Source organism: Euprymna scolopes, chromosome 17 (assembly GCF_053919585.1).
Source record: "Euprymna scolopes isolate OS-2025 chromosome 17, ASM5391958v1, whole genome shotgun sequence".
Lineage (NCBI taxonomy): Eukaryota > Metazoa > Mollusca > Cephalopoda > Sepiida > Sepiolidae > Euprymna > Euprymna scolopes.
In genome coordinates, this window is record NC_136498.1 from 80,827,546 (window position 1) to 80,843,049 (window position 15,504).

Here is a 15,504-nt window from a genome sequence, read left to right on the forward strand (position 1 = left end):
CCACATACTTTTATTGTCCTCGAAATTGGTGAAATTGTCCATTTTTAATCAAATTGATCGATTGCCTGCCCAAGTTTGGGACCTCCCCTCTCTGCAGGGCACCGGGAGGAAGTTTCACATGTCTCCTCGTAGTGACTTAATTCACAATACATTAGTCTAGATTACATTGTAGAGAATCTACTGTTGATTTTCTAAATTATCTGTAAATAATGGCTTCACTTAGTTAGAACACAAAACTCAAGTATCATGGTTCAATTGTGCTCTAAACAGAAACATTCATTTTAAACGTGACCCTGTCTTATCAAAGAACAACTCTTGGTTTAATGAAATTATTTTTACATAATCACTTGAATTAAAGTTAAACATACAAAAATCAAGTATTATGGTTCAATTGTGATCTAAAAAGAAACATTGTTTTATAAAACAATCTACAATTGATTTTATAGACTGGACCTTTCTGCTTGTGCAGTGATAAAAATTTTCAAATGCATTTGTAATGTTAGGTTGTATAAAAGTGTTAACTTTGGTCAAAATCAAACTTCCTTCTTTAATAGGATTTTTTCGATTATCAGTTTTTGTTACTTATCAAACCTATGTAGGAACACTCCCAGACACATCAAGTACCTGCGTATGAAAAAAAAAAAATTGACTCAGCCGTTTTAGAGTCCATAGGAACGAACTCACACACACAGTTCCTTTTATATAATAGTAGAAAGAAATATAGATAGTTTCATGAGTTTATGATTTAATAGTGTAATGATACTATGATAATTGAATTTAATTTTCATAATCCTCTTAAAAAATAATTTGGGTAAAAAAATAACAGTTAAAACTTACTTTTATAGCAGCTAACAGCATTTAACTTGAAAATACTATTTGAAAAAATAGCACGGTAGCATAAGTGCATAAGCACCCAAATAAATATTACCAAAGGCAAGATAAGTTACTCGTCTACCTAGTTCGATAAGTTTTTAGTGTGTTTATTTAATGTAAAATGTTTGTTTCGAAAATTAGTATCGAGCGTTACAGAAGCACAAGAAAAATAACCACATGGTATCTCATGTCTTTGAAATCTTGGCAATGACTTAAAAATATACAAGATACTGTTAGAAACCCAACTAATAAATGTCCTTGTGACACTTATTGGTTGGGGTTCTAATAGTATTTTGTATATTTTTATTTTTAACTCCTTGTCAAGACCATTTTTTTCGAATCTGTAAAACAAACCCGTTTTTTTTTTTTTTAACTGAGGATAATAATAATAATAATAATTAGGCGGTTCAATAAAGAATTTCATTGTGACGCCTTTTGTAAATTTTTACCTTGTTTTCTCATTTATATTTTTCTTTAAAATGACTACCTTTTAAGGTTTTCAGGTATGCTAAAAACGAATATCGCATTTAAATTTTCCGCAAATAAGTAGCTTTCTGGATATTAAGCAATATCCTTTCTTGTGTTATTGCTGGTGGCCATCTTGGTACGCGCGTTTGTGCATAGTTTCTCGGAGTTGTTTGCACGCTTGCACATACCAAGATGACCACCAGCAATAACATAAGAAATGATATTGATTAATATCCAGAAAACTACTGATTTGCAGAAAATTTAAATGCGATATTCGTTTTCAGCATACACTAAAACCTATAGAAGTAATCATTTTAAATGGAAACAAGGTAAAAAATTACTGTTTTATTTCTTTGTTTACATAGTTGAATTTTCAGTAAAACAACAGAATAGAAATGATGAAAATTACCATCAACTCATGAATATGTAGTTGTTGTTTATCAGGATTCCTGGCAAAGCTACATTGAGGATTTATGTAGAGTACGATTTATGGTTGCATCTCAAAAAATAGGGGTATATTTTGGGCCAGATAGAGAGGATTTACAAAATTGAAAATTGGACTGGTCCCAAAATGCTTAAGTTCTGGTTGACTATCAGAATTTCCATCTTTTACAGAAATCCCAAATCTATATGAAAAATTTTCTTTGATTTATTTCTGAGATTAAATTCATATCTACTTAATTTTTTTCTTTTCTTTGAGGGGAATAGTAAATACCGGCCATGAATGCTCTTTAGGCATTCAATGGCTACACCCCAGATTAAGCTCTCCTTTCGTGAGGAGGCAGGTAAAGGCCTACTCTCAATAAAGCTATATTTAAATACCAGTATAATACTTAGTTTTGTTCATAAATAAACACCCACTGTATGATACCATACGCCAGTTTAAAAAACAATTAAAATTTGAACATCTTTATTTATAATTCATGGCTTATGGTAAAGAGGTACATCAGATTTGACTGCATGATCAGAAAGAGCACACAATTTTACATAAGAGTACCAAGTTCATGAGAATAGCTTGAAAAATAAATAAATGGTGGCGAAATTACTGAATTTCTTGAAATGGTAAGGTCCGTAATTTAGCCCACTTTTTCTAAAGAAAAATGTCCACGGAAAATCCTAAATTTTGGCACTTAAAATTCTCATAACTTTTGAACTACTGATAGTATTTGCATAATTCAAACGGTTTTAAGCATCTTTTACATAGCTGTTTTCATGCAAGTTGGTAAAATCACAATTATCTAAAAAGAAAAAATCAAAATCAAAGACGGTTGTTGTCAAAAACTTGCAGTTTGCGCAGATCTGCCACTCTCATAGGCCACGTCTTGCAGCCAGAGAGAAGGATAGTTCTCACCATTGATAACTGCACCACTTTATGTTCAAGAGTATTTTCTGACAGAATCACAAAGACCAGTTGAGATGGAAGGAGATTGGACTGTGCTATTCTTATGCATTGTCCAATCTCAACCACTATCCGCCTAGTTGGCATGATAGTAGAGCCAAGATAGACAAAAGATTTCACATTATTTGCGTGAATTCTGTCCAGTGGAAGTGGTTGCCCGATACTCTGGTCAATTGGTGAGGGCATGACCTTTGTTTTGGAGATCTTAATGTGTATTCCTAATTTGCGAGCATAGTCTGCACTCGATTGAGCCCAGCTTGCACCTCCTCACCAGTTGATCCAAGCGAAACATTGTCTGCCTAAGCAAAGTCAGATACAGCCATGTTTCACCCAACTGCAATCTTGAAGGGCTTCGTTGAGGATATAATAGATCACATGGTCAAAAAAAAGTAGGAGAGAGGGCACAGCTATATGGATCATCTCGCCTCAAATGCTGCTGACTCTTCACCTTAGGCCTGTACATAGGCTCTTGTACACTGATAGTAGCTTTCAACAAGTTTTGCTGACATACCATCTGCCTGCTTGATTCGTCAGAGCAAGCCTTGATCAGTGGAGTCGAAGGTAGCTGTGAAGTCAATGAATCAGAGGACTAGGTTGGTGAAACGCCTAACGGTTTTCAAGAGTGTGCTGAAAGTTGAAGATTTTATCAGTATAATCTCTGCCTAGTTAATGTCCGCCTTGAGAAAGATGTGTGCGGGAGTTGGGGATGCTTTGGAATCGATGCAGCAAAAGAATAGCAAAGGCCTTTGCCACAATATCTGGAAATTTGAGCAGTTTTTCATGTTTCCTTTTCAAAAAAATGAGAGGAGCACTTCCTAGCGCCAATCAGAGGGAACATTTCAGTGCATCAAATTGCCTCAAAGACTTGTAGGACCCACACGCAAGCACCTCAGGCATGGCATTGTAGATTTTTATCAGTATCCCATCCTCACTAGTAGCCTTGTTGTTTCGCAGGTAGTGCAAAACATTTCTTGCTTTATTCAGTGTAGAGGACAAGGTATTGCAGCCAGTGTTAGGCCACATCCACATTTACCGCAGGGGTAGGGTGACTAAGCAGCTCATCAGAATGCTCTTTTCAGCACTTCAATCGTTCACCCAAGTTTGTAATGATAACACTGCAAACAGTGTTTCACTGACGTTGGTTGCTTTTCTGTTTGCCTATTTCATCATCTGGTAAAGTTTATCGGAATCTCTACAGGCTACTACATGCTCGGTTTCTTCTGCAAACTCGCCAGTATGCACTTCTATCAATGCGGATTGACTGAGTAATACAGCATCACAGATCATGAGAGTTCAGTGCACTCGTCACTTGCACTTCACACACTTATTATGCAAGGTGGAGAGTCTCTAATGTTTTGTTGACGGTAGTTCATAACACCAAGGTGCTCATGTGCCAAGTCCATGATAGCAGATTTAAGGAACTGTCAGTCTGTCTTTCATTGAAATTCTCTGTTGGTTTGTGGAAGAGAGAACCAGTTATGAAGTTCTTTGAATTGGGAACCAGCGTCCAATTTCAAATTAGGTATGTTGATCCGCTTTAGTTGTTTGGTTGCTCGCATCTCCTAAAATTGAAATTGAAGATTTGCTCGAACAAGTGCATGGTCTGAGCCAAATTTTCTACCGGTAACTGTGCCTCAAAGTGCGAAAGTCAATAACAGAGCTTGCCCACTGCGCATGCACCAAGATATAGTTGATCTAATTGGCCATGTGGGTGTCATGCTAATGTCAAGTGATAAGATGATGACATGGATGCTGAAAACAGGTGTTGGTTACCACAAGATGATTAGTGGTCAAAAAGTTGACTTGCCGATCGCCATTGTCACATTTTGTACTGAGAGCAAAGCAGCAGAGGACATGCCTGGCGTTTTTGTCTATCCTGTGCAAGCATTCCAATCTCTGGCTACCAAAAGGTACTCGGAATGGTGATGGTTTGCAGAATTTGTCACCGGCCCTGCTAACCTGAACATCAGTTATACAAGCAACAGTCACCCTAGCATCATTTGTAGTGTTAATTATAATTGTATTTATGGAGGAAGTGTTAAATGGAATAGATGTGAGGGAGGGTCTCGAGTCCTACCCTTTAAAGCATCCTGTTTGCTGCAAAATATTTACAATTGCAGTGACATGATTTCAGATGGACGCTGCAAGCATTTTGATTGAGATCAATCATGAGTGGTTGTGTCTGCAAAAACTGTTCTTCTCTGTATTTGTAAGTCATTGAAAGCAACCCAGTGATAGGTTAACTTTTAATGGATCAGTTTTAGATATTTCATATCGGTTAAATCTTTTTCAGTTCTAAATTCCTGGAAAATTACTGATTATAAAAAAAAAAAAAATGCATCTGAAGAAGTCCAAGGAGTCTAATTGTTGAAACCTTGAAATCAAAGACAATATTTTGAAACATGTAAATAATACCTCATCTTAGAAATATTCATGAATAGTTCTTAGTTGCTTCCTTTATTAAGTATGGATATTGGTTCCTTATTTTTTTAAAGAATCTCTTCTCTCTTGTGAGTATCTCAAATTTAATTGTGTTACCACTTTATCAAGGTGCAAAGGTTTATAAGAATAAAAACTGTAGAGCTATGTGGTAAGTTGGTAACTTATCACTAGAGCGGTGACAACAGCATATTCTTTTCATTGCTTTTACTCTCGAGTATATATCCAACACAGTTGGACGCAACTAATCAACTGAGAATCACATCACTCTATATAAAAGCATATAAGATATCAATGGATATATACCTGAGAATCAAAACAAGGAAAAGAATATGCTGTTGTCCTAACCCTACTTATCACCATGTGATCCATTTTAGAAAATTGGAAATGACAATCCAACTCCAGTAAGAGTAGGAAAAAATCAGTTATAAATCTACACTAAAATTGCCAAATTGTAAACATGATTTAGGTGGCATGTTTAGTAGGTTGTCATGTATGATGCATGCAGAAAAGACTTTCTGGATTGTCTTTGATTTGTGTAGAAAAATTTGAAATAAAAAAATTTGTACAAGAATTTCCTTTGCTTGTATTCTCTCCTGTTATTTCTTTTAATTTTTAATTTAATATTTTTTCAGCATATTTCAACCTTGCTTTATTTTTTAACTATTCAATCAACATCTGACATTTAGTGAATAACCTTCCATTGATCTTGTATCATGTTTGCTCGTTAATATGAACAAGAGTTATTGCTTCTTTGTTAGCTGGTTAACCTTTCATTAATTTTTTTTTTTTTTTTTTTTTAATAAAATTTTTTCAAATATCAAAAACAATTTATTTTATTTCAGGGGGCTATCATTGGTATTGATGATGAAGATGACAGCACATTTACCATTACTGCAGACCAAAAAACATTCCATTTTCAAGGTAAAGATACATTTATTATACAATACTATATTTGTAGTCTCTCTCTTTCTCTCTCTGGGGATGCAGTTGAAAATAAAACCTATATAAAGATGAAAAAACTTATCTTGTAAAATTTTAGAAGGAATCCAATGGTGGTATTCATTTTGTATTGAAATTTATTATAATAATATTCTTGTGTGTTGTGTGGAGAGAAATGATATGAGAATGATACGAGAAATATGTAATTTAAGTCATAATAATAGGCTTAAATCTGATGACCTGAGAGAAAGATAAAATCAAGACAGTGCAGGGAGATGTGTACAGAACAGAAGACTTTCATTTTATGGTCACATTTAAAAAATGGACAAGAGCTGTTGGGTTAGTACATGTAGAATAGTTGAGGTAACAGGTTTAGTTCACAGGCGAAAGGTCAAGGAAAACGGTGGGAAGTGATAAAAATAAGCTTGAAAGAGGGATAAATAAAAACCTAGTCAGATGGGTTGGTGTGTAAGTCAATTTCTAAAAGTTCTCCAATACATGTAAGCATGTATTGGATGAACATTAAACCAAATGTGATGGGTGTGTATTCAAGCCTGAGTAAACATAAATATAGTTTATTTTATAACTTGAAAATTACAGAAATGAAAAGATAATAAAAATGCAAATATGGGGTTAATGTCTCGAAGCAGGTGTACACAGGGTGAGGGTGGGGATCTTCATTCATTCCTGGGCAACGCCAGGTTTGCTTCCTAGTGTTTTATAAAAACAATAATTCACTAAAAATGACGCCTACTTGTAACTAAATTGTGAACAGATTGCACTTTTGATAATCCAACCTTTTCTTTTATGAGGTTGGTTACAATGTATATAATAAAATTTTTTACATGTGAATGACGTGATGTCCTCATTTACTTGCCTTCCCATGAGGGCAGAGTTAGATACTAGATCGGTTTTTAATGTGGGGAAAGTCTAGCTCCCTCAAATGGGGTGCTTTGGATTGAGTCTAAAAGTAAAATTGCCTCAGTCTGGAAAGATTCCTCCTTCATTGATTGAGGACATAAAAGATGAACAAATGCTACATTTTGCTCCTAGCTAAAAAAACTAACATGCTATTATTAAAGTGATGTAATTCTGCTCATGCATTATATCTCTATTGACCTTATGTAAAAAGTGTTTGTAAATTATCATGGAGTAATTTTTTTACCATTTTTACTTTTTTTTTATATACATTTTTTGGTTGGTATTTAATAATGTAGCAGTGCCACAACACTTTCTCTTTAGCTCGAATAAACTCAAATCAAGCATTATTAAAAAGAGCATAAAAAATAAAGAAATATCTTTTAGTTTTAAAAAATCGGTCCATTAGAACTGGAGTTATAACCATTTAAAGTATTAAAAAATGTGTGGTTCACTGGACATTTTGCCCTAAGTTAGTCCTATTCAAATGCATATATGAGGGGCGTGCAATAAGTAATGCCTCTGACCCACTTCCAGTTGTCTGATCTAGCTGAAATTTTGCATGTGCAATGATTTATATCTCTACAGGCTATGTGGCAAATTACAGCTCTGAACTAATTGTGGTTTCTGTTTTACAGGTGTTTGAACTGAGTCAGGTGTGAAATGGAGCCTGTTGAATGTCGAGCAGTGATCCGGTTTTTGTATTTGAAAGGACGCACACTACAGGAGACTTTTGATGAAATGAAAGAAACTTATGGTGATAATGCCCCATCATATGACCTTGTAAAACGCTGGCATCGTGAATTCAGACATGGCCGGAAGTCTGTGGAAACATTTTTCAGACCTCCCCCCCTCCCTACTATTGATGAGGCATCTGTCCGTCAAGTTGAGGCTGCCATTTTGGAAGATTGGCACATTACTATTTGCCAAATAACCCAAGATGTCAAGATTAATACAGGGTCTGTGGAAACTATCATTCATGACCATTTGCATATGCATAAGGTGTCTGCCAGATGAATTCCCAGGTTGCTCACACCATTCCAGAAGCGAGAACGTGTTGAGTGCTTTCGGATGAATTTGGAGATGTACCAAGAAGATGAGTGAAAGTTTTTTCAAAAGACTGATTACACAGGATGAAACCTGGATCCATCACTATGATCCAGAGACCAAAGCCCAGTCAATGCAGTGGAAGCACTTGGACTCACCACCTCAAAAGGCAAGGGTGCAGCCCTCCGCTGGCAAGGTCATGCTCACAGTCTTCTGGGACCAGGACGGAGTAGTGATGACAGATTTCCTGGCAAAGGGTACCACAATTACAGGAGCCTATTATGCTTCACTTTTGAGGAAATTAAGGGAAGCTATCAAAATCAAGAGGCAGGGCAAGATCAGCAAATGTACCCTCCTCCTGCAGGACAACACTCCGGTCCACAACTCGCATGTCGCCAGATCAGAAGCATGGGCGTGTGGTTATGAAATCCTCTCCCATCCTCCCTACTCTCCTGACCTTGCACCCTCTGACTTTCACCTCTTCCTAGCCATGAAGTTGTTTTTGAAAGGAAAGCATTTCTCAGATGATGATTTCTGAAGTCATGTCGTGGTTGGAGGACCAACCTAGGGTGTTTTACAGAAACGGTCTCCAGAGCTGCATCATACGATGGGAGAAATGCATAACTCTGGGTGGTTCCTATGTAGAGAAAGACTAATAACTGTCTTTCTACTAACCAATTTTTTGTTTTGAATTGAATATTTTCAATTCAAAAAAAAAAATTGGTTAGAAGAAAGTTTGGTGCTTATGCATTTATGTTACCGTCCTAATTTTTAAAAATAGTATTTTTAAGTTAAATTCAAGTTTTACGATATTTTATTCAAATTAAATCAACGTTTCTATATGGAACTCACACCTTTGACGTTATTCTCGCGTTGCCTACGCACTGTTCGAACATTTCAAAATACAACAGCTAAGATACAACGCGCGTCTCTTTACAAACAGACTTTTCTTTCTCCAACTTTACAACAACAAAAAAAAAAAAATTTCCAGTGCTAAAATAGAACATATTTTATTTCTTTTCATAATAAAAATGTTTTCTAAATAATTAAAAATAAAAAATGTGTATCCCTCATTGCTGTAAGCCACTTTGTAAACAGACACTTTAAGAATTTACGTAATGGCATCGCACGGCACTCAAAAAAATAATGAATATCGGCACTCGCTATCATTTCTATCGATGCGCATATAAAAAGTTCTTAGCCAATTCTTTTCAAATTTAATAACAAAAGAAATAAATATATTGGCTATTACATACCATTTGGACAAAGTTTCTATTTTGATTCATTTTTGTACTAGAAAGCCTCAACTTCAAGATGTTCCAACTTTTGACTGGAAAGTCACACGTGTTTTGTTCAAATTCCATAATAAAGATAATTCTTTCCTCCTTATTGTTTTAAAAATATGGAACGTCGACTAGAAGAACTTTGTGTCAAGTATTTATATAAACAGACCTAAAATATGTGCATCTGAAAAATCATCTATCGCTCACAGATATGTTATCGCACCATGTTTTGTTGTTAATAGCCGAAATTAAATTGCAATTTCTTGGAATATACAAATCACAAAAATATTAAAATGTCATTTTAAAGAAAATTTTATTAATTCCATCATGAAAGTTTTATATTGATTGATAGGAGAAATATATTAATTCCTGATTTAAAAACTGTCAGATTATGTAGCAGAATGTGCCTTGTCCAGTGCTAAACAGTACATCGTTTGGTATTACTAAATAATGTTTTCAAATAGTTTCATGCTGTGCTTTGAATCGCGTTTTAGCAAAGCGTCTTAAAAAAGAATCCATATTAAATAGTCAAATCTCCAAATTAGCTATCTTCTTGTAGTCTTTTTAACATCTAAAATGATCTTTTTTTTTTTTTTTTTTTTTTTTTTTTTTTAATGGTATTAACTAAAGACTATTAGCAGTGTGTCATTGAAAATAATTGTTTGAATCTATTTACAAAGTTTATTTATGGACATATTAACAGATGTTTAGAAGTAATTATAATAACAGCTGCATTAGTGAAATTTTGAATGCATTATGTTGTAGTGATAGATGAGTCTTTTTATTTTGAACCACAAAGAAAACCAATCTACCCCAAATCTAGCAGTTGGTGTGTAATCATACTTGCCTTTTTGCAATTAGATAACCTTTGTTAGATAAAAAGAATTAAACAAACATAAATAATAATCTAATATATGAAATTAAACTAGTTGAATTTTTCAAGTTAGATCTAAATAGCAATGTATGTGACAAATCAGTATTTGATTCTAACTAGCTAGTTATCTAAATTTTCAGTTTTTGCTCTTTAAATAAAAGAAATTCCAATCGATTCCATTACTTACACGTTTATTCAGCCCAATAATTCTAGGAGATTCACTGTTTGTTACAAATGGAAAATTTTAAATAGTGTCCAGTCTTGTTAGGTACATATTTGTTTATATATTTTCATTTATTTTAGTATGTTTTAAGAATTATACTCAAACACTTATATTTTAGCTTACTTATTCACATTTTACTATTTTCTGCCATAAATATTAAAAATGCATACACATGACGAATGTTGGTGTATGACGAACAGTCATTGTTTGCATTCACCATGCCTTTTACTGTTTACAGCATTTTTTACTGCTTGTAATTCAAAGTTAATTTTAAATGCTTCACGCTGTCATTTGGGTATCAATTCAATAATAGTTTATATGAACAAGCAAAATTCAAATATGAATTTGATGCATTTCAATTCTAGATTTGAAATTCATATCCAAGTATAATCAGTTAGTTTGATTATACTTTGGTGTTTTGTTACACACTATTGATCCAGATGATTTCCATTTAGCATTGAAAAAATGCATATTCACAATAACTTTTAATTTATTAAAGAGATAAAATATAAGAATTAAGTTTTAAAAAAGCAGAACTAAAATTCAAATAATATGACTATCATCATCATACATTAATGATGTTTTGAAATGAAAATCTGCTGAGAAAGTTTGAAGGGGGGGGTGGAGGGGACAGATGTTGAGGTGTTTAAACTTGCATGTTGCATGAAATAAAGACAGAATAAATATAAGCGTTGGAATGATGAATTAAAATAATCTGTTCAAATTTGTTTCTATTATGATTTTTATTGATGGTAATAATAAAACTATGGTTGTATAACACCTGCATGCCTAGAAGGTTTAGAGATTGGACCAATCTACAAAAAAGATTCTTCATTTTTATGATTTATCTGTTTGAGTGTTTCTCATCTTTACGTGACTTTTTCTAGTTTGTTTTATGTCTTTTTCATCAATTATTTATTAGAGTAAACAATGCAATACTGTACAATATATGAAATTTCAATCCACTAATTTAAATAATTTGCATTTTATTAATAAATGCAACAACTATATTTTAAGCACTTAAACTAGGGGGTCTCCAAAGTTTTCAAAGGGGGGAGGTGCCATATTGCTAATTTTTTTATAGGGCTACGCAGGCCAAAAAAGAAAAAATATATGATCTGGACATGTTTTATACGGTTTTGCTAATTAGCTTTGATTTTTAGTGAAACTTCTTTTCCAAAACCTCATTCTTTTAATCATTTTCTGAACAAAAAGAAAAACTACCACACTATTTTTACATATTTTCATTTAAACAGTTGAACAAACTGGCTTTTCAACTGTACACTTTTTATTTGCAATAAATAACCTTTCAAAGAATGATTTTATTTTCCAAAAATAGGTATACATTTTTTAGTACTTATGGATGTGGAGGGGGGGGGGAATTAATAAGGGAAACATAATTGAATGTAATAATTTGTACAATATTACAAAAAATCACATCTTAGAAACAAGTTGCTTGGATATCATAGTTCTGTTTATATAATATGATGAAAACTTTGAATGGTGAAAAATAAGAATGTTCTCTATGGAATGATTGCATTTGTCAGATTGTCCAACCATGTCATATTCAGCTGGCATGGCCTAGGATTTTATTTGATCATTTTTGTTTTTATTTATTTTTTAAACTATTTCATTTTTCTTATAGTTGAAATGGGTTTTGTCAATTTACTTACACCTTTCCACCCAATCAGTGCTCACTACATCCGTTGGTACCACTCCAAAAATTAAATATTAAAAGATGTAAAAATCATAAGTCAATGTAATATTGTGTTTTTGACTGGGTACATAAGATTCATCATTGATATCTAAGCAATGCTGTTTTTAATTATATTGACCAAATTTTAGAAGTTGAACCTAAATAGAATTTAAGTTGACGAATCAAACTTTGATTTTAACTAGCTAATTGTCATTTGTTATTTTACCACATTATTTACAATAGACAAATGCACTTTGTTATAATTTATTTTTAATAAATGCTTAGTCCGATCTGGCACTTTGATAAGTATTTTTTTTTTTTTAAATTTCACAAAAATGTCCCAAAAAATATTTTTAAAGATTGTTTTCAAAAACTCTTCTAATTGTTCTGTTTTAGGAAGATATTGATTTTCTAGATAAACTGTGCAATTTAGCCTCCAATTTGCTCTAACATTTACACAAATTTATTTAATTGAATTTCTTTCATTATATCCCATTAGTTTACAACCCAGCATGCACACACACACACACACAAATATATATATGTGTGTGTATGTATATATATATATATATATATATATATATATATATATATATATATATATATATATAATATAAAGCTGAATGTCTTTGTGTGTGTGTGTGTGTCTGGTCACGAATAGGCTTCTATATGGTTGATTATTTTAAAAAACTGATTACATATAATGATAGAAGATGTATCGAGACACAGGAATGGTTATGTTTGATCTGGCAGAACGGTGGTTCATTAAAATTGTGGGGTCTGCTTTCGCACCTGGTCCACAAAGTATGGAAATAAAAAAATTAAAAAATTAAAAAAAAAAAAAAAACGTTTACAAGTGTTTTTAATATAGATGTACATAAGGATACTTTGATAAGTATGTTTCAACTTAAATAGGCATGGTATAATAAAATTGTGGGGTCTGCGTTTGCGCCTGGCCTCCATAGAATGGAAATAGGCACAAACTTTAATAAAGACTTTTCATATCTATCTGCGTAAGTATACTTTGATAATTATGTTTCAGTTTGAAGAAATATGGTATAATAAAATTATGGGGTGTTCGTTCGCGCCTGACCTCCATAGAATGTAAATATGTCACAAAGTTTAATAAGGTTTTTTAATATAGATCCACAGAATATTGTGATAAGTGTTTCAGTGTGAACAGGTATGGTATAATAAATTATGGGGTTTATCTATTTTATTTTTACTTTCATCATATTTTGCTTTGGTTTTGATACCCCTAAATTTGAAGCTATCTTTTTACAACCCTTCCTTTTCATATCCTATCATACTTTCATAAATCAGAGTCCATTTTCTGTAGGTTGTTTTTGAACCCAGTCAACGACGGGTACTTTTGCTAGTATATATATAGTGTTAATCATGACACCCTGCACTAGAGATTCCCGAAAGGATGAAACACTAGTGTCTGTAGGTATTTAATTATTATAGTAAATATATATATATATATATATATACACACACACAACAGTAAAAAAAACAAAAAAAACCTAGGCAGACTAACATATTGAGAAATTCTCAATAAGATTAAAGGAACACCTATGTCATTCCATCACACAAGAAGAAATAAAAATGGATCTAGTGATAAGAATAGAAATTACAAGTAAAATATAATTAATGATGCAGAAATGAAGATACTAATTTGTACTGTTGTAGAATAGTTTTAGGAGAAACAGTCATATACTAGTGCTCTCATAAGGAATTTTTTTTTTGGGGGGGTGGATATTTATGGGAATAGGATCTCTTTTGAATTTATCCATCAATCCACTCTATCTAATGTGGTTCAGAACTTTTGTAATTACACACATATATCGTGAGTCAACATTTCAAAAGATGCATTTAATTAACATTCATAATATTTTATTCATATTTTTTATGACGTACATCTTATATATATTCTGTGTGGTGTTTGTGGGCAAGAACTCCAGCAAAGTGGTCAATTATAAAGAACATTCAGTATATCGACATGATATTTATTATAAAATTTTACAGAAGTTTAGGAAAACATGGGTATCATCAATTTCAAATCCAATATAAGGAAACCGGTTTATGGTGGAAAAATATCAGATTCTCTTCAGCCTCTGTTTATATCTATTCTTTCTGGAAATGGCGACTGCACATTTGTTTTTTGCTTTCAGAGCTTAACTTGTTTATTTATTTTTTTCTTTTTATGAACTTATATTTTTATTTCATTTTTAGGGATCTATAGGTTAAAAAAAAAGTCTGTGTTTCAAAATATCTTTCATTGCTTTAAATTTAATGATTTCTTTTGATTTTAGTTTAAAATATTGACATTTTTAAGGGAGATTACTCTTGAAACTTTCATTTTCTTAAATTCGGGCAATTTTTTTTTTGTGAACCCTTCAAAATTTTTTTTTTTTTTTTTTTAACACTCGTATACCCAGTGTACTTTTAAAATTTATATGAATATATTCATGCATACACACATCTGTTTTATTGAAGTATTTTGTTTTATTTTTATCCATGTTAAAGATTTTGAGAAAAAAATTTTTTTCCAAGAATTCTTTTCATAATTTAATAATTTTATTTTAAGATCTTTTTATTTATTTTGAAATCTAAATAAAAATACTTCATATGTACCAAAATTTATATAATTTTATTTAAAAAAAACATTAAATACATTTTCACCTACCATATGTATTATGTGCACACACATTTTTATACAAATATATTCATGTGTTTGTGCACACACACACATTTAAAACAGGTTATGCAAATATAAAAAATTTCTTAATTTATATCTATTTTATTAATTTTTTTGTATCATAAGTTTACTAATAAAGATTTTTTGAAGAAATCTATTAATATTTTACATTATAAGAATCTGTTCATAATTCTTTTTAAATTTCAGATGGACATTTTGACTTTACTTTGAAAATTTTTATATTATAAAACTAACAGATATAGATTTTAATTATAATATTTTTAAATTTCTCTTTGCACATATGAATATGAATAATACCAATTTTATTCTAGTTACTTGAGGCGAAATTTTTAGTGAATTTAAATTTTGATACTTTAAACTTAAAAATTGTTTAGTTTATAAATTTAACTCGTTTACTATATTGTATAACACGTTTACTATGTATTTGCTATCTATTACTTTAAGTTCTAATTTCTGTGTGGTGAGAATTGTATGTTGCATTTTCATTTTAATATTCCTATGTAATTATATAAGTTCTCATCGTGTTTGAACAATGTTTTGTGAATAGAATGAAAAATTGTGTCAACTCTGTCATCAGTCACTCTCACTTGTTAATTGTAAAGAGAAATTTTGTTTATACT

At 32.0% G+C, this 15,504-nt stretch overlaps 1 protein-coding gene across 9 annotated transcripts in view; it reads left to right on the forward strand.

The window, feature by feature from the left end:
- Window positions 1-15,504, forward strand: part of LOC145296834 (oxysterol-binding protein-related protein 9-like) — a 203,012-nt gene that overhangs the window by 42,185 nt on the left and 145,323 nt on the right. For all 9 annotated transcript variants that reach the window (XM_080142948.1, XM_080142950.1, XM_080142949.1 and 6 more), the window contains one exon: window positions 6,025-6,103. In XM_080142948.1, coding sequence (XP_079999074.1) covers window positions 6,025-6,103 — 79 coding nt within the window. The remainder of the gene's footprint in view (window positions 1-6,024; window positions 6,104-15,504) is intronic.